This window comes from Platalea leucorodia (assembly GCF_965183815.1).
Source record: "Platalea leucorodia genome assembly, chromosome: 17".
Lineage (NCBI taxonomy): Eukaryota > Metazoa > Chordata > Aves > Pelecaniformes > Threskiornithidae > Platalea > Platalea leucorodia.
Genome location: NC_138839.1, coordinates 7,420,195 through 7,437,714, shown reverse-complemented (window position 1 = coordinate 7,437,714; position 17,520 = coordinate 7,420,195). Strand labels below are relative to the sequence as shown.

At 43.1% G+C, this 17,520-nt stretch overlaps 1 protein-coding gene across 1 annotated transcript; it reads left to right on the top strand.

The window, feature by feature from the left end:
• Positions 1–384: 384 nt before the first annotated feature.
• Positions 385–15,828, top strand: MICOS10 (mitochondrial contact site and cristae organizing system subunit 10). Its single transcript, XM_082328869.1, has 4 exons — positions 385–483; positions 11,765–11,812; positions 12,440–12,549; positions 15,583–15,828. The coding sequence occupies exons 1-4, from the start codon at positions 417–419 to the stop codon at positions 15,589–15,591; spliced, it is 234 nt and encodes a 77-aa protein (XP_082184995.1). The 5' UTR covers positions 385–416; the 3' UTR covers positions 15,592–15,828.
• The last annotated feature ends 1,692 nt before the right edge of the window (positions 15,829–17,520 follow it).

Sequence of the window (17,520 nt, the reverse complement as noted above, 5' to 3'; positions counted from 1 at the left end):
AGCAAAGACCTGCTCTTACCACGGATGAGGTGAGAGCCCTGAGGGGAGCAGGCCGATGGGGGTGGGCCGCAGCCGGGGGCCTCTGAGAGGATGGGGATCCTGCCTTAGGCTGAGGGATACGAGGCCTCACAAGGAGACGGCGGGAGCCCTGGCTGAAGAAATGGGGCCCAGGAAGGGCTGGGGCTGTGGTGGGCCGGGTCCTACGGGGAAGAGCTGGGTTTTGGGCTGCGCCCAAGGTCGAGCGCGGCGGCCATCGCGCCCTCCCGCCGGTAACCTTGACAACGGCGGCCGGGCTGGGCCGGCAGGAAATCTCGCGATATCTGGCGCGCTACGGCCTTCCCGCACCGGCAGATCTCGCGAGAGTTGCGCGGGGGAGGAGGCGAGGGCACGGCCTGAGGCGGGAGGGGACGGCCAAGATGGCGTCGGAGGGCGAGCTGGGCAGGAAGTGGGACCGGTGTCTGGCGGACTCCGCCGTCAAGCTGGGTAAGGGCGGGGAGCACAGGGCGGAGGGGGAGGACCCGGGGAGGAGCGGTGGCGGCCGGCCGGGCGCCCCCGGGGCTGGGAGGGCCGGCGTCCGCCCGGCCCCGCGGCGCGGCCGGGCCCGGCGAGGAAGGGCCCTGTGAGGCCCGGTGCCCCCGCGCCGCTCCGGACCCGGCCTAGGTCGGCGGCGGCCTCGCCGCGCTGTGGGCCCGGGCGGGGCGGCGGGCCGTCCTGCGGCTCAGCCGTCAGCGCAGGGCAGCGCTGCCCCCGGGGGTCGGGGACCGGCGCGGCGGGAGGGAGCCGGGCGGCCCCGGGCCTGGCAAGGTGACCTTGGCCGCGGACCCCCGCCGGGCCCTCTTCCGCGGCCGCCCCGGGCTCTTCTCCCCGGCCCGGCCCCGTCTTACCCGCGATCCGGTAGCGGAGGGTCAGTTTTGGCCTCTGGTTATTCCCTCGGTTGGAGATGAGAGGTTTCCGTGGGAAATCTCCCTCCGCGCTGAGCTCCGCGGCCCGCGGGACGCCTGCTGCCCCGAATGAATGGGCCCCGGGTAGGCATAACCGGGTCCTTCAGTGCCACGACCTTGCCCGCCTTTAGTTTCGCTATGACGACGGCTTGGTTTTCGAAATCTGTTTCTGCAGAGCTGTTCACATCACTCAGTGTACGAGGTGGGCTGTGTTTATTAAAAGCAATAGGCAGCGTGACACGCTGATAGCTTTGGCATGTGTTACTTAGTATAGTGTACGCAGTTTGACATTGAGAAGCTTTCCGTCCGGTGTCCCAACCCTGCAGGCACTTGTGCCTTTTCTTGAAGCAGGGAAACAGTTCTGTTGATTTTTTCCATGCTTTTTTGCCCTTAAAGTTAGGACTATGCACATGCCTGCAATGCTTCAGATCTGCCACAAACCATTCATAACATTTCACTTAGAACTGTGAGTTTTATGAGTGATTGTAATTAAGTATACGCAGTACAGTGCTCTTCGTGTGACAGGCTGGCAAATCGACCAGGCAGAGGTTGTGGCTTTTTGAAGTCTGTGTATACCAAAGCAAATCTTTAAATGCAATGTATAGAGCAAGAAGTGGTGTATCTGACACGAAAGGTATGCGTTCCATGTTGGTGCAGGAGTCTCTTTTAGAACCATAAATAAGATCTGAGAAATGTGAATGTTTATTTCTTGTTGCTGTAGTGGCCTTATGCTTGAAAGCTGACGAGGAACTCGGGGTTTTAGTTGCCTAATACTTTTCCATTAGAAAAGATGTTTAATAATTTTAAGTAAACTGAAACTTCCATTGTTTATAACAGGCCTTTGAAAAGTGTCAAGTGCTCCAGAGCAGTGTTTTGCCTTATGAAATTCTATTCAGGTTTGTCTGACAAACATATCCAGATATGTTTATGTTTCCATAGCATTGGTTGCTTTATCATAAAATATTAAGTATTTGAAATTATAAACAAGAACTTGTTCCATGCTGCAGCTGTACAAGTACATGTAGAAATCCTGTATGTGGAAAGGCTCTCTGGGAGGCTGAAAGAAGTGGATACAGGGTTGATTATGATGCAGCATGTCTCTTCAGCAGGCCTTTCGTTTTAATTTCATGTTTTCTTCCATACTAAAGTGGCAACAGAAGAAAGAAAATGTGCTTAGACTTTCTGCACTGGTGCTCTAGACCAAGGATTCCCAGTGTTGGCTTCATGATGGCATTGAGTAGAGGTCTCTGTAAAACTCGGGTTTTTCATTAGGTTGCCTAAAAGGGGCACATGGGCTGCATCCAGTTACTGAAGCGTCTGTGCTGGCAACCTCCTCCATGGCATTAACAACAAATGACTCGGGATGAACTTTGGAAGTCAGAACAACCCAGAAGTTGCTTCATACTCTGGTAGTTTGTGACTGAAGATGATGATGGCCTTTAAATGTGAAGTGAATCGGTCGGTGGCCTAGCTGTGCAAACTGGTAACTGAGCACTGATAACGCAAACTTCTCAAACTACCTCAGTGGAAATGATTGTTTTCTCTGCAGGGACTTTAAAAACCTGTGTGGTTGTGATGATTGTTTGTGTAATATTGCTAGAAAGTTTGCTGGAGTTTCCAATAAACTATCAAGGATGGTTGTTATACTGGAAAGAAAGAAAGAAAATAAACTTTTTTACTTGAGAATTTTGTTGCTTGTTATGTGGGATATAGAAGTTTACCAAATCCTCGCTTCTTTGTCGGACTTTTCCTTTTGGTGGCCACCGTTTCCTTCCCGTACGTTCCTTTACATCCTTCCTGAGCGCTATTGCAAGAGAGATCTTTCCAGCCAACGGCTGGGGAAAAAACCAACATTGTGATTAGCCCTGTGTTTTCCCATGCCAGACCCTGTGAATGAAGGAAAGCACTGAATTTCCGAAGCCTTGCATGCGTGACAGTTTTCCAGTGTCTGGGAGAACTGTAAAGAGAGATAACTCCTGTGGATTGGTTTTTGAGGGCTGGAGGGACATGGGAAACAGACGAGAGTGAGAAGGGGAGGTAGCAGCTATCAGGATGACTTTATTAGCAATAGTATGTTTTTAAATAATAGCTGGGGGCTATGCAGCCTGTCCTATCTTGCATTAGTCTGTCAGGCTTTCCACTACAGTTGCATAAGCCAGTGTATTTGTAGTTGATTCTGTTGTTTGTAGTTTGGAGTTTTAGTTGAAGATCAAGTTCCTGGAAGAAACTTCATCTCCTGCCACTAAAATGTCCAAATTAAATATTTATCTTATGTTACATCTTTTGAAATGCTGTGTTCTATTTTTGACCTCTTGGTCACTACCTGTGTGCATCTTGTAATTTATATTAAAACTCTTTCCTGTTGGTTCAAAACAGAGTACGTTGCCAGGCGTTGTTAAGACAGTATTTTATTTCAAAGAGTTAAGCACTGTAAACCTCTGTATGCTTGCACAAAACATCAAAACATTGTTACATGGGGTTTATGTGCTCCCCTCCTTTTTATTAGGACTGACATTTATTTGTTTTGCTAATGATGAGGATGGGTCTAGATATTTTTGTTCCCCTTCCCTTTCTAAATCCAGCTGTTACCACAGTGTTTTGTATAGTGGGCCGGGTTGTGCTTTCTTGGCTGACCAGGCAGTTACTCTGATCCAGATCCCGCTGGCTCTGGCTTTGCACCGTTCTCAAGACTTTTCACCCAAGCCGTCATTTAAATAATTTAACTTTCTGTTCTGTCTTTCTTCCCAACACTGATTTTCCTTGCCCATCAGAAAAGTTGTTTTTCCTGTGTGGGGAAGGAGAATCAAACTACAGTGGCTTTCTTTTTCTTCCCAGCTTGCAAAGCTTTATAAACTCCTGTGTCCTCTCCAGCCTTCACAACCATTTCTTCCTTTTTATCAGTAGAGCTCTGCAGAGAAGAGACGGGGAACTCAATAGTGTTGTAGTCTTCTTCCATCCTGCCAGCTTCAAACCCTGTTTAAAGGGTTTGCTTGTTTGTTTAACTGATTGATAGTTCATGCCTGTTTATTTGGAAAGACAATTAGTCATGAAGGACTGACAGAGTTGTTTTTTTTCTCTGCGAGGCTATAATTTTGGACAAATTATTATTATGTGCCGTTTCCAGGGAACAGGGAGGCAATAAAGAGTATGTCTGTAAGGGGGGGGAGATTTGTGTGCCTGTGTGTCTTGGTTTGTTTTGAAACTGTTATAGTTTTAAATGAGTTGAACACTGTAATTTACCTGATACTGAAAGGTAATCCTAGGAAAGCTGTTTGCTTCTTGGCTTGTGTGTAAAGTTGCTGTGCTGAAGTTTGGTTTTTGGTTTTGGGTTTGTTTTTTTTTTTGCAGGAGACAAATGTTTTGATGTATGTCTGTGACCAAAATTCAGCCTGGAAGCTTGTAGATAACCCAGTGTACTAATGTTTGTTTCCCTCTAATCCTCTGTTTTGACATCTGAAAATAAAACGCTTTTAATTTCCATTTAATAGGAATTTTTTAAGAGAAAAGGGCACTTTCAATTCTCCTGCAACTGTTACACGATTTCTTCTGGCTCTCATCATCTGGCCTGCTTGAATAGCTGTTTCTGTTAATGGCAAGGGCAAAATTGTATTGTTTGTGTCATTCCACAGATTGGACATTTCAGAAAGAATCATTGTATGGATTGCAATGTCAGTATTTTTAAATAATCCTTCACATGGTTATGAATAGGATAAAGTCAGTCTATATAATGATAAAACTTGATTATACTTTCTGAAAACTGGATTAGACTTTCTCTAAATATAGAAAAATCCTGACATTCCTGTTTTGAAGTGATTTTTTTTGCTTGGCCATTGTAATGTGGCCATCCAATCTTAGCTACCAGGTCAAAAGACTTGTTCTTCATTTGGGATTTTGTTTTTAATACTGGTGAACACAAATATTATGTGAGCACACGACTGTGTTGTTACGTGAGCTTTGTTTGTAACCCCAAGTTATTTTTCTTTGTCATACGGGAGAAGATCCAGTTCTACTAGTTGTATCTTGTAGCAGAACAAGTAGTGTAAATATTAACTGGTTATGGCTTAGGCTGTGCAGGGAGGCAATACAGCCAACGCAAAAATGTTTTATTTGGAAGAGGTGGACAAGTGCTGTTCCGAGAATAGGCTTTTAGTCAAAAATCTAACAGCAATATTTAGTTACGTTGTTAGCAGAGTTCAGAATACAATGACCGTCTACAAATTAAGGGGCTATTATCTTCTTTTGGAAGAAAAAGACAGGAAAATCTTTAGGAATCCAGGTCTCTCTTCTCCTAACTGCACTGTGTCCTGCTGTTCCTCTTGGCTGGCCATCCGACTGAGTCAGGAAACTCTGCCCGGCCTAGATGCATCCGATCAGCTCGCTAACCGAAGCTGCGAGCGACGCTGGGAGAAGCCCTGCTCGCCCCTTGTTCCAGCCTGCCCTTGGCAATACTTCTGGTGTGCAAGAAAACCTGAAAGGAGGAGACCTGTGACATCCGTCTGATAGTGCAGCTATTTAAAACCCCAGAGTACGCAAGATCTCCTCTGCTGGAACTGAATCCAAAGTGCGCTGACTTCCTTGTCCTCTGCATTAGTGCATTGGTAAGGTGCCTGCTGTGCCTTCGTTGGGAGGTGGCACACGGTGACAGAGGAAGGGGACTCTAGCCAAGTGATATCCTAAGCCACTCGTTTGGTCCTTCAGATGTTACAGCAGTAGGTGGGAACAACTCTTTGTTCTTTGTTATGTCAGATTTAGTTCTCTGAGGAAAATCCTTTCAGGGCTGCTGTCACATCCTTGACGATAATAAATTGATAGCGAGAGATTTGAGAAGGGTCAGGCTCCTTTCCTTAGCATTTCTGCTAGTGAGATGCCACTGTAACACTTCTTGCTCTAAATTGCCTCTTTCTTACTGGGCCAGTAGACGTCAGTAATGGTCAACCTACATTGGTTGAGTGTGAAGAAGCATGATTGCCAACCCTCATAGTTAGGCTTGCAAAAGCCCTAAATGTGGATATGTTCACTACAGCAAAACTTTTCTTTTTAGCAATGCTATTGTTTTCATTAGTGGAATATTTTATTGCTTATTATTAAGACAAGATGGAGTTTTCTGTCAGAGGTGTGTTTTCCATATTATGAGTATCTTGCTGATTTCTTACATATGTGCTTCTAAAGCGAGTGCAACCCTGATTTTGTCTAAAAGCTTGATGCGATACTGATGAGATCCTTTGTTGTGCTGTCTATTCAATGAGCAGCTTCCACTCTCCTCCCCTTCCCCTTTTAAAAGAGGGAGGAAACGCGTGTGCCCTCTCATCTCACCAGCTCATTCACCGGTGTGAGGATGAAAAGTTTCTGGTCCGGCTATGAGACTCTCACTGTGACCGCTTGGGCTAACAGCCGTACTTCCCACGGCTGCGTGTCCATGTGCAAAAGTGCTGATGTTTCTCGAAGGTTGAACTGCAGGAGTGCTGAAGGGTGAAAGCGCCCCCGAAAGCATGTCGGGATTTTTGTATTATAATGGTATTTGGATATTTATATTCTGCCGTTCCAAGTATTCTGTGTTACTACAGTCAAATGCTGGAAGAAAACAAAACACGCTTTTTTCCTGCCCCTTCCTCGAGTGCTTGGTATATAGTTTCATGATGTTTTCTTCTAGTGTCCTTGCTCATTTTTCTGTCTGCTATGTAAACAATCCACACAACAGGGGAGATGAGAATGAAAGCTTCAAAGTTGGTGTTTGAAGAAAATCTGATTCCTGCCATGAAAGACCTTGCTAAGAGTCTGCTTAAAATTAATTCTCTCTGTAAATAAGTGATGTCATGGTCTCGGATTTCTATCTGGTGCTAAGTGCTGCCCTATAAGGGCCCTGGTGTATGAAGAAGGCTCTCCTCCCTGTTTTTGCAGAACCATTATCTGTGTATCTTGTCAAAGTGGGATTGGAGGGGGGCAGGACGGGACACCCTGCAACAGGAGGGAGAATATAGTTTTGAGAGTTGCTTGCCTTTTTTGTTTGCTTTGAAGATGTCAAATTTTCTTGGGTATTTCCTTACCTAAAGCAAATTTTAGTGTCAGACTGAGCTGATGCTCATTTGAAACTTCCAGTGCATCAGGCCCGTGGATGAGATCTGCTGTTGGACCTTGAAGCTGTTGCTGTCACTGTCCCCAGAGAGAAGCTAGCCCAGCTCGATAGATTTTCTTGATCCTAATGGAAGTTCCCTTTCCAGTTGGGAAGAAATCTTCTCTGTTGGGACAAGTCCATGACCTATTTTAGAGAGTCTTGTCTGTACAGAGTGGTTGCTATTTTCTTAGAACAAGAAGCCATCTTCCAGGAGCTCCTTCTTCATTTTATTTCAATCATTTAGTTCTTTTAATTGTAAAATAACAGGACCTGAAGGAGAGGAGGCTGAAGCTCTCTGTTTTGTATTTGTGTGTAAGGAATGGCAGAGGAAAATAATAGTTTTCTTTTTGTCATCAGATTAACTAATTGAAAAACTTCCAGCTGCTATAGTAACAGCAACACCTTTGCCAGATGTCAATGAGCATACTTTAATCCTTCTGTTTTAAATTTCAAGCTATTAAAGAAAAGTGTATCTAGGTGTGGCGGTCTTAATAGCTGCTTCAGTCCATAGCTACTTGGGTAGCCTAGGAAAGAACCGTGTAGTATCGCTGTTGGAGGGACTGTTGATTAAATTTATAGAAAAAGCTTTTCCCAGATGTTCTTGTGGGGCAGGAGCCCATCCTGAAGATTTGTGTTTCTCTCCGAGACACTTTTATGATGTCCTGTTGGGTATATGGCGCGTGCTCTTCTGTGCGTTAGATTGATTTGAGGTACTGTGACGTTTTTCTTGGAAGGTGTACGAGCCAAAAAAGTAGAACGAAAAAATTTTGGAGACTGGGCTTTCTGCCTAATACCAATTCCGTGTGGCTGTGCTGGTCCGTACGGCCGGGACGCTTACTGGGGAGCGGGAGTAAGATGTCCACAGAACTGTCCTGTCGCCTGTTGACACTGACTGTAAATGAGTTTAAGCTGAAGTGATAGATGTAGAGTGGAAGAGACTGTTTTTCTAGTTAAACATTTTAAACTGTCAGAGGAGGTGAAAAATGCATTATACACTTTCCTGTGGCCTTTTCCTCCAAAGAGTCTGTCATGCAAGAAAAGGAGGGAAAATGTGCCCGGCGTGGATCAAGCCCGTAGCTTTTCCATGTTCGTTTGTTTTTATTGTAAGATAAACCTTTCATGTTTTATTGTTATGAAGTTAAAGCCTGGCCTAGAGGTGCTGATCTTTAGTAGAAACAGCTGCAGTCTGAGGGTCCCCTGGTCAGGTGGGAGGCTCTTTGAAGCAACATGTTGCCTCTTTAAAAGGAAATTGAGCATGTGAGAACTTAAATCTGTAAAACTCATCAACAGCTCTGCTATTGTTTATCTCTGCTGTAACTTTATCTAGAATTAAAGCGAAACGTGTTACTTTGCTTCCAAGACAAGATGGTTTCGCTCCCCCTTGGTCCTGGAGACAGAGGAAATGACCACATAACCACAAATACGTTCTAGTGGAATGAAGATGAGTGACGAATTATCCACAGAAATAGGTTCTTAACCAGATGGGCTAAGAAATTAAATGTAGCTAAAGCTTCTGGTCTTAAGTTAAAACCGATGCTTAAACGTTAAAACCAAGCAGAAAAGAGCAAATGCTGTCTATGCACCGGCTGACGTGAGGGGGCAGATCTGAGCATTTCTTGTTGATTGGGTGTTGCGAGCAGCAACAGTTTTCAGTGTAGACTGTAGTCTGTTCCTCAGTAAGAAAAGGAGTGAGCTGAACTGCCTTTGGGATAGGGAAGTTAAGGTACTTTTTTGGCTTCGTTTCTCAAGTCGCCTTCTTGTACAGAAAGCAAAAAACCACTAGCTGTCAGATCTCCTCCTTTACTGCTCTGCAGCATTTTCATTACTTAAAGCAAGGCCCTAGATACCTTACTATCATCTTCTTAAACTAACCAGCCACCGTACTCCCCTTCTGCTGGAAGAGGGTGCAGTGATAGCCTTAAAATGGACGCTGTGTATTTTCATGAAAAAGAAGAATCCCTTCCCTAGAACCAGGCTTATCGCTACTTCAGAGAAAAGCTTTCTTAGGAAAGACCATTCTGTCTTAACAAGTCAGTCACGCTGGGCCACATCTGCTTAACAGTGGTGTTGGGTATTAGTGTGGAGGAAGACCTAAGTTTTGGTTTAGGCTTAGGCTGAATTGCAGTTGGCAGAAATAGTAAATTTTTCACCTTTAAGTATATCCTGTAGCTTCCCCCGTGGCCAAGAGGAAGCAGCATTGATGGCATCTGTGTGGAGCCCTTACAAACGGGGTGTAATGGGAGAGAGCATCTGAAGGAGGTGAAGAGAATACAAGATAATGAAGATTTCTGGACGTAGATGGAAAGAAACTGCATTAACTATAGCTGCTTCCTTAGTGCAGACTTTTCTTAAGACAAGAAAGTAAGCAGTTTACCATCACTGTGGTAAGAAGAATGTGGGTTTGACTGGTAACGTGGAAAATGTGGTGACATTAGAAACTGCCTGGGCTCTGCATGGAGATGATGCAGAATTTGTCATCCTGTAAATCATTTCTCATTGATTAGCTAAACTGTTTGGATTGGCAGAGGGGATCTTTCCTTGGACAGGAAGCGTAGGACCGGTATCACTCACTGCGCGACAGGCCTGCTGAACCGGGCAGTTCAAACAACGCCTAGTGCTGTCTGCACGGAAAGTAATTACCTCCAGAAAGTCCTTTTCAGACCTACAGTACAACAGCCCCAAAGAAAAAGGCAGCATAACTACGTCTTGTAGGAAAAGACTGGCAGAGGGAGTCGGGTCAGGGGGCCAAACAGTTGTCCGTTGGATGAATTCTTGGAGATAGTAATTATCCTTAATAGCATAAACATTCTGCGAGAGCCAGCACCAGCTGTATTATAGCAAAGGTACAGAAGGAAGGCTCTACTTGGGGAGGGGGAGTGGAGGAATTAGCACGGATGAACTGCTGCTCTTAGTAATGCATGATGTCTCTTCCAGCCTGCATATAAATGCCGGTCAGTGACACGGTATGAGTAGTTAGCTGTTTATACGAGATGCTCCAAGGAGTGTATCTCTTACTGTCTGAAATGCAGGAAAAGCCTGAAGCTCTGACCAGACATCGGACGAACTGAGACTTTCCCTTAGCTGTGCAAATGATTAGAGTGAAAACCTGACCTTCTGCAAAATGCTGGGTTTCTAAAATGTCTGGGGGAGTTATGTCAGGACCACTTGGCAGGCGGTCAGAGTTCTTCCCTGCAGTTGCATGTTTTGTAAGCCTACTCCAAGTTGTAATGACCTGGTAAAGTAGTTACCTCTGGCACAATTGAAAATCTGTAGTAAAATGAAAAGAGTTTTCAAAAGCAACTCTGATTTCCAGCTCTTGGTAAATAGGGGTAGCGAAGTCCTAACAGGAGAGTAAACATAAGGGGGTTTGCTCAGATCATCTGTTGGGTCATCTCTCTTCTAATATTTGAGTTTTTTTTAATCAATGAGAAGTGTGAGGTGCTTAGTTATTTACTAGGTAGTGCGGTGAGTATTGTTTCAATAATCTGTGCCTCAATAGCAGCTATCGTTAGTATATTTTTTGCAGGGAAAAAGGTTTAAAGAGCAGAAGGAAACTTAAATGTACTCCTATACGCCAAGAGGGTATAGGATTCTTTGGCGTTGTTCTGGACTCAACCCACTTAGTAATGCATTCAACAGGAGCTTAAATAAGGATCACATAATTTTAGGAATAGTTAAAAAAAAAAAAAAAGTATGTCTTTTAATTAATAAAACTCATTATACTTAGATTTCTTGTATTGAAAGGAAAGAATTGAAGCCCGTAACAGGATGTGTTTGCTGCAAAATAAACCTGAAACTGTTAGGTATATTTTTAATGAGCATATGCATGGCTGATTTTTTTTTTTTTTTCCTTTTTTAAACTTTTATACTTCTGCGCCTTATCTAAAATTCTTGTCTTTAGTGGATATAACTAAAGGTAGAATTTACCCACTGAGCTCAAAGTTTTCACTGTTATATTTATGGGGTTGTGAGAGGAGTTTTGCAGACTTGCCTGACTTCTTGCAAAAAATCATAAGCGCACCTTCCAAGGAAAGCAAAAATTATTTTTAAATATGCCAGCTGAGTTCTTTAATGGTGCTCGGAGAAATTTTTTTCAACTGTTGCAGTTGTTTCTATATATAGTATAAGGATGTGAAAAGTCATTTCTTCCTAATGTGTTTAAATATGCTCCATAATGAATGTTGTGGATGTGGAAGATAAGCAGCCTGGAGCTTTCTTTTGCAAGGTATAGGGTAACACAAAGCATCAAAGTTTTGCTGCCCTCAGGACACACACTGAAGTAGTTAAAGTAGTGAGATAAACGAAATACAATAAGATATTAATCTGCACAATCTAAAGCTCAAGGACACAATAAGTTTTCATTTAAGAGTTTTTCATTTGCTGACAATGAGCCAAATAAATCTTAATTCCACATTGTGGATGGTGACAGAAATTCAGTAACTTTCCCTGGGATGGGAGTCTGGTTTGTTTCCCAAATCCTTCTGATAATGTTCTTGTGTATGTTGGGATTCTAATCTGAATTAGCTGCTTACAGTTACTTAAGAATTACTTTTTGCAGAATTGCTATTTAAGAACATTTTTGTTTGCTGTGCTGAAATAACATGTAGTCTGATATTCCTGAGTTGGAACAAAGAATTACTGTAAAGAACTAAATAATTTTCCATTGCTCTGCATTATCTTAGTCCTCACTCCATTGTGTTTCTCCTTACAGGTGCTGGATTTGGATTAGGAATTGTTTTCTCAGTCATTTTCTTCAAAAGTAAGTATACTGCAGTAATCTTGGCTGCCTGGTTTCCTAATTTCTGCCTGTTGTAGGTGCAGTTTAAAATCAAGAAATCTTTGAGGCATGTAAAACTTAATCAGCATGTTAGACCAATTTTTTCATTATTGTTCATGTCTTTTCAGTTGGAATGGAGTTACCTGAACTTTTAACTGTTGCGTAACAAGGTTGTTGCATGCGGCATCTCTCTAAGCTCCTACTGTGCTCAGCTCAAATTCTGGAATTGCAGGAAACCCTGAGCCAAATTACTGGAGCCATGTGTCTAGACATCAGTTTATGCCAATCTTGCCAGGGTTTTAAAGCTGATCTAAATTCTTTTTCAGTTACGCTTTGGTAACAGAATAATTTTCAGTAATATCTTGAATTCAGAGATTGCTCTCCATTAAATTCTAAATATGGCGTCTTACTCATGGTTACTCTTGTTGTTCTTCTGAAGCAGTCTGGTTTTTAGCTGATTTTAGGACTTGTAGACTTGAAAATGCCTAATAGGCATCTTCCAGTAATATATTCTTTCTTGGTGCTTATTTAACAGTGCTATCACTGTTATGTGAAACGAACAGCTTTTCTTGACTTTACCTTTTCCTCTCTGCTTGCCTTCCCCCACAGGAAAGACATGGCCTATCGCTTTTGGGTCAGGGATGGGGTTAGGAATGGCTTATTCCAATTGTCAACATGACTTCCAGTCTCCATATCTTCTCCATGGTAAATTTGTAAAAGTAAGTATCAGTGCTGGTTACTATTAATTGGTAACTGTTTAGAAGTTAGCATTAAAGGGTGCATCTAGACACCATTTAAATGGATATTCCTCTGCCTTTCCCAAAAGAGCACCAGTAAGAAGAAACTTGTGTTGCTGAAGCAGGAGTGGTTCCTCTGCTCTTTAGAAATTTTTAATGTCTGGTGTGTGTAGCAGTAAACTTATAAGACTGAATACATAGAATTTGTTTAGCAGATCCTGCAGGTAGGTTTCCCCACAACCTGAAAACACATATAATAAAAATACATGTTAGAAAAATAGAATAGAATAGAAAGCTGAAAAACTAAACTAACGGTAAGATTCTGTCTTCAGACTTTGAAAGAGATGAGCTAGGAAGAAACTGACAGTCACGTCAGGCACGTCAGGTAGATCTGCCCGTGGAAGCACTTTAGATCTTTAATCTTCTGTGGGTTTTTTTTTTTTTTTTCAACATGAAAACACAAATCTCTTGTAAGTTTTGTGGCTTGTTTGCTGGATAGTAATGCAATAATTAGTCTGAAGAAATTGTACACTTTAAATAGTTTTGAAGAGGATAACTTAAATGAAGTCAGTATTATCACTGACCATGCTGAGATAAAATATTTAGAAATATATTAATTAGTAGGAACCATTTGTGCACTTGCAAACTGCCTACCGTGCACTAAGTCCACAAACTGACTCCATTAATATTCTTTATTTCTTCACATGTAAAAGTTGGGGCTATTCTTATGGTAATTTATGATTGTGGCATCTGGAAAAAAAAAAAAAGGGGCGCGCGTGCATATTTTGGATCCACAAAGCCATACTGCTAAAAGCATTTCACTGATACCGGTGGAGAGGCATCCGCCAGGACATATTTATAGTTATTTTAGCACTTCAGAAAGTACTGAGGTAAAATGTTCTGCTAGGAGCTTTTCATGACAAGTACACAGAATGCAAAAATTGCTCCTGTATTGCTCGTCTGCCTAATGAAGGAGGCCTGAAGGTGTTTATAGGCTTTTTCCGGGTGCATTTAGAGCTGTAAGTTGAGTCCGGTCCTCCTTAGATTTACTGGCAGATGAGCTTTTGCCAGCCTTCTGCAGCCCTACCAGACATACCTGTTTACAAATAGTGTCCTCAGCTGCCTGTAAAGAAAGGGAAACAATAACAAGATTCTTGAACAACAACTTCAGGATAAAATATTTTGGATAGCAATGTAGAGAAACTGTGACTTAGATGCAGCTGATAGAATGTTGCCAGCTACAGCCCAGAATCAGAAGTCTGTGCATGACTCTTCTGGCCAGATTTGTTAACATCGAAACGTGTTAGCTTTCCACACCATCCTGAGGGTATTCCTCCGATTTATGTCTCCAAAAAGAATCTGAAATGACATGTCTGTGGCTTCATGTGAATGGTAAATGCCCTGTTCACGTGTTCTGAGAAAGCATTATTCATTCAAGGATGCGCGTTACTGGGGATGTTGGGCAACAGAAAACTGACTTTCAGGTCAGCCTAGGAAAGGATTTTGTTTGGATTAAGGACTAATCTGTGCTCTGGAGCAAGGGTGGTCCTTCGAAGCATGAGGTAATTGAAAGGACACTTCACAGAAGAAGCGCAGCTGCCTGCATGGCACAAGACTAGACAAATAGTTTCCAGTGCACTGTCTCCACTAGCTTTCTCTGGCACAAAGAGGCTGAACATGCTGAGAGAGGGAAGATGCGGATGAAGCCATCTAATGGTTAATGTCATTAATTCTCTCCAAAATGTCGTGTCATGGATAATGGCTCCAGGGTTATTACAACAAAATTATTTCATTTCTGTTGGTTAGGAGCATGGAAAATATTGTTGCATTATCACTCATCTGTGTTTTTTCCTATAAAATACTGTTGTAACTAAACTCTATAGGACTTCCTTTACAAAACTGAGTTTCTGTTCAAATGCGAACTTGTCAAAATGTGAGATTCTGCAAGAAAATCAGCTTTATTAAGAGAGAGAGAGAGAAATGTAACACGGATTAGCTTGAACGAAATTATTTCTAGCTTTTCGAACCTGTCAAGTTCATAGGATCACAGGATAACTCAAGTTGGAAAGGACTTCAAGGAGGTCATCTAGTCTGACCTCAAACTGGGGTCAGCTATGAGGTCAGACCAGGTTACTCGGGGCTTTATCCAGTCCGGATTCTTGATTCTTCAGGATCAAGTTCTTAATTCTGAATCCAAAGAGAGAATGAGAGAGGACAGAGGACCCTCACGATACCAAATAATCAGGAGATTACAAAGCAACTTTGCAGCTGTTCCAGCTGTAACTTGGATCATCACGCTGCCCATCCTCTGGGTCAGTAAGTTGATTGCGAAACACTAACACCAATGCAAGAGCCATTCATCTAGGGCAAGAGACGTCTTAAAGTGCAGAGAAGTTCTAATTTGTGGTCATAAGATTCTGAGGGCTTTGTAAGTAATTTGATCAAGTGGACGTCACTGTGATTTCAGCTGAATTTAAAATCAACATCTAGCAATTATTTCAAGGCTTAAACCGGTATGAATTAGGTAGAATTACGTGGCCTAAGGTTTCCTTGCAAAATGGAAAGTATCATATTTTTCAGGTTATTTAGCCTGTATTGTTTATCACCCCAAACCCCGCAACCCTGTGCTTTGATTGCAATGTGGATTATATTGATATGCAACAACACAAGAAGTTTGGCAACTGGAGCCTTTCTTCCTGCCCTTTGTGGCTTTGCTTTCTATCTGATTTCTACTCAATCTGCGAGTAGTTAACTTGAACAATAATGTTTGGTTTTTTTGAAGTACCCGTTTTGCCAGAATGGAGGCTTATATGCATGAAAACATGGCATGCTTCTGGTATGAAAATAGCTGCTTAACTTCTCCGTACTCAAGTTCTCAGTCTAGCGAAGGATGAAAATGTTAGCCTACCTTCTGGAAATGTTACAAAGCTAAGTGGCTTGCTTTACATCGTGCAGCACCTTCCATGTAAGGAACCCGAATGGCTTTTTAATAATATAAGCCTTCTTGCTTTACAGGAACAGTGACTAATGACTAAGACTATCCCAGTGGGAAGGAAGGAGAAATCAATGATTATTCCTCAGGAATACTGAAGTGCCCCTGGAATAAGCCAACATTCTTCAGTAACGATCACCAGTAACTCTTTATACTCCAACAAACTGTTTCTGTACATGAAACAAAGTTCTGTTGCTTGTTTTGTATCGTGTCTGGAAAGTGCAAGGAAGAGCTCTTCTGGGAAATAAAATAAAAGAAAGATGGCCTTCTCTGGTGTGTTGACTTTGTATGTGAGTGAGAGAGAGAGAGAATGGAAGGAGAGGACTTCGTTTTGAGTACCTAGCAGCTGTGACCACCTGGGTAAAATCCACTGTGAGTGCTCTTCAGAAAAGACAGCCGTCGTATGTTCCTCTCCGCTCTGGAAAGGCAACCCCCATCTAACATACAGTTCAAAGAAGCATTCCCACCTCATAAATCACCCACTAGACCCCTGCTGCTTGTGCCGGTGTTTGGAGAGGAATATAAATACTCCTATGTCCTGTTTGTACAGTTGCCCTTTAAAATTGGAATTTTGTCCTCTCCAAAGCGGCAGAATCCAGAAGGGCAAATGCTAACTGTGGGACTGATGCAGCTAGCCGGTGCTGTCTCTTGTAGCTTTGAGTCATGGAGTGACCCAAGTTTGAAAGTTCCTGGGATAGTGGGCAAATTAAACAGATGCACATGCCATCTGGCTCTGAGCTTACCTTTTAGGCTGATTGGGTTTTCACCCTTCTTCTGTGGGAGAACATATAGGTTTCAGTGTCTGGGAATGGGTCACAAATATTTAAAGCTCTTTATTACCTTGGAAAGTCACTGGTCTGAGTACTCCCTTCTACTTTATGTTTGCCCCAGTCTGTGTAATTACTTGTTGGCGTGTTGTCTAGTGCTCTTCTCCTGACTCGAGAGGTTTTCTTCACTGCTTATTTACTCAGCACAATTTTCTAGCTATTGAGATGGCTCTCAAGGATCTTTTCTCTTTCTCCCATGCTTGCTGCATATTGTCCATGTAGCACGAGATGTAAATGCATGTCTTGGAGACAGGAAGGGAACGGTATAGATTGATATGGAGCTTTCCTTTATTGAAAGCTTGTTCTGCTGCATGGTGAGCGCTGGCAGATGGAAGAGTGACAAAAAAATTCCTCTCCAGAAAGGAAAACACAATGGAAAACAAGTTGCGCAATATTTGTTTTTTAAACTATGCCAAAAAAGGAAGGGGATGGACTGAGGAGCAGTCTTCTGAGTTCAGAGAGCTTGAGAAACTCCTCATCTTCCTGAGCAATGGGTCTGAGATTTGGTCTGGGTGCTACAGCAGTCCTGCACCCCCGCATCCCCCTGGGCACTTGCGTGTGGATCTTGCACACTGAAGAAGCATGTTGAGCTGTGCCCAGAGTCAACAGACGCTGAAGAGCTTGCCTAGAGCAATGGACTTGTGAAATAAAATAGCTTTAATGCCAGAGCACCATTAGAGACTGTCAAAGCATGATACCATCCAGGACCATTGCTTGAGCATGTCCTTGTTTTTCCACCTCCTCCCTTGCCGGACTGCATTCATCAGTCAGGTCAAAACAGCTTATTGGAAATAGGATCGCTTGCTTTCTTCCCAATTTTGAATCATTTTATCTGGCCCCAATTTTTAATTTGAACTATGTACTTTGGAGCCATAGCTCCTCTGTGGTTTGGAAAGTGTTTTTATTGAGTTCTGTGTGTGTGTGCTGCGACGCTAGCAGTCTGGTAAGCCAGTGGGTTCAGCTGGAGAGAAGAGCATCAGCCTGGGTAAGAAACAGGAGACGCAAAAGCGGTAGCAACGCTCCGAATATAACGACTGTCAACGTGCAGGAAAAGCTTTAGCTAGTGCTGTGTCATTTGGGCCACGATGATGGGATCCATTTTTATTTGGGGTACCTGGTAATGAGTTGTCCTGC

Bases quoted from the DNA above. Each gene is read 5' to 3' on its own strand.
- MICOS10 (XM_082328869.1), top strand. From the start codon at position 417: ATGGCGTCGGAGGGCGAGCTGGGCAGGAAGTGGGACCGGTGTCTGGCG. The intron at 484-11,764 runs GTAAGGGCGGGG...TTCTCCTTACAG, and splicing joins GGACTCCGCCGTCAAGCTGG to GTGCTGGATTTGGATTAGGA. The intron at 11,813-12,439 runs GTAAGTATACTG...CTTCCCCCACAG, and splicing joins CTCAGTCATTTTCTTCAAAA to GAAAGACATGGCCTATCGCT.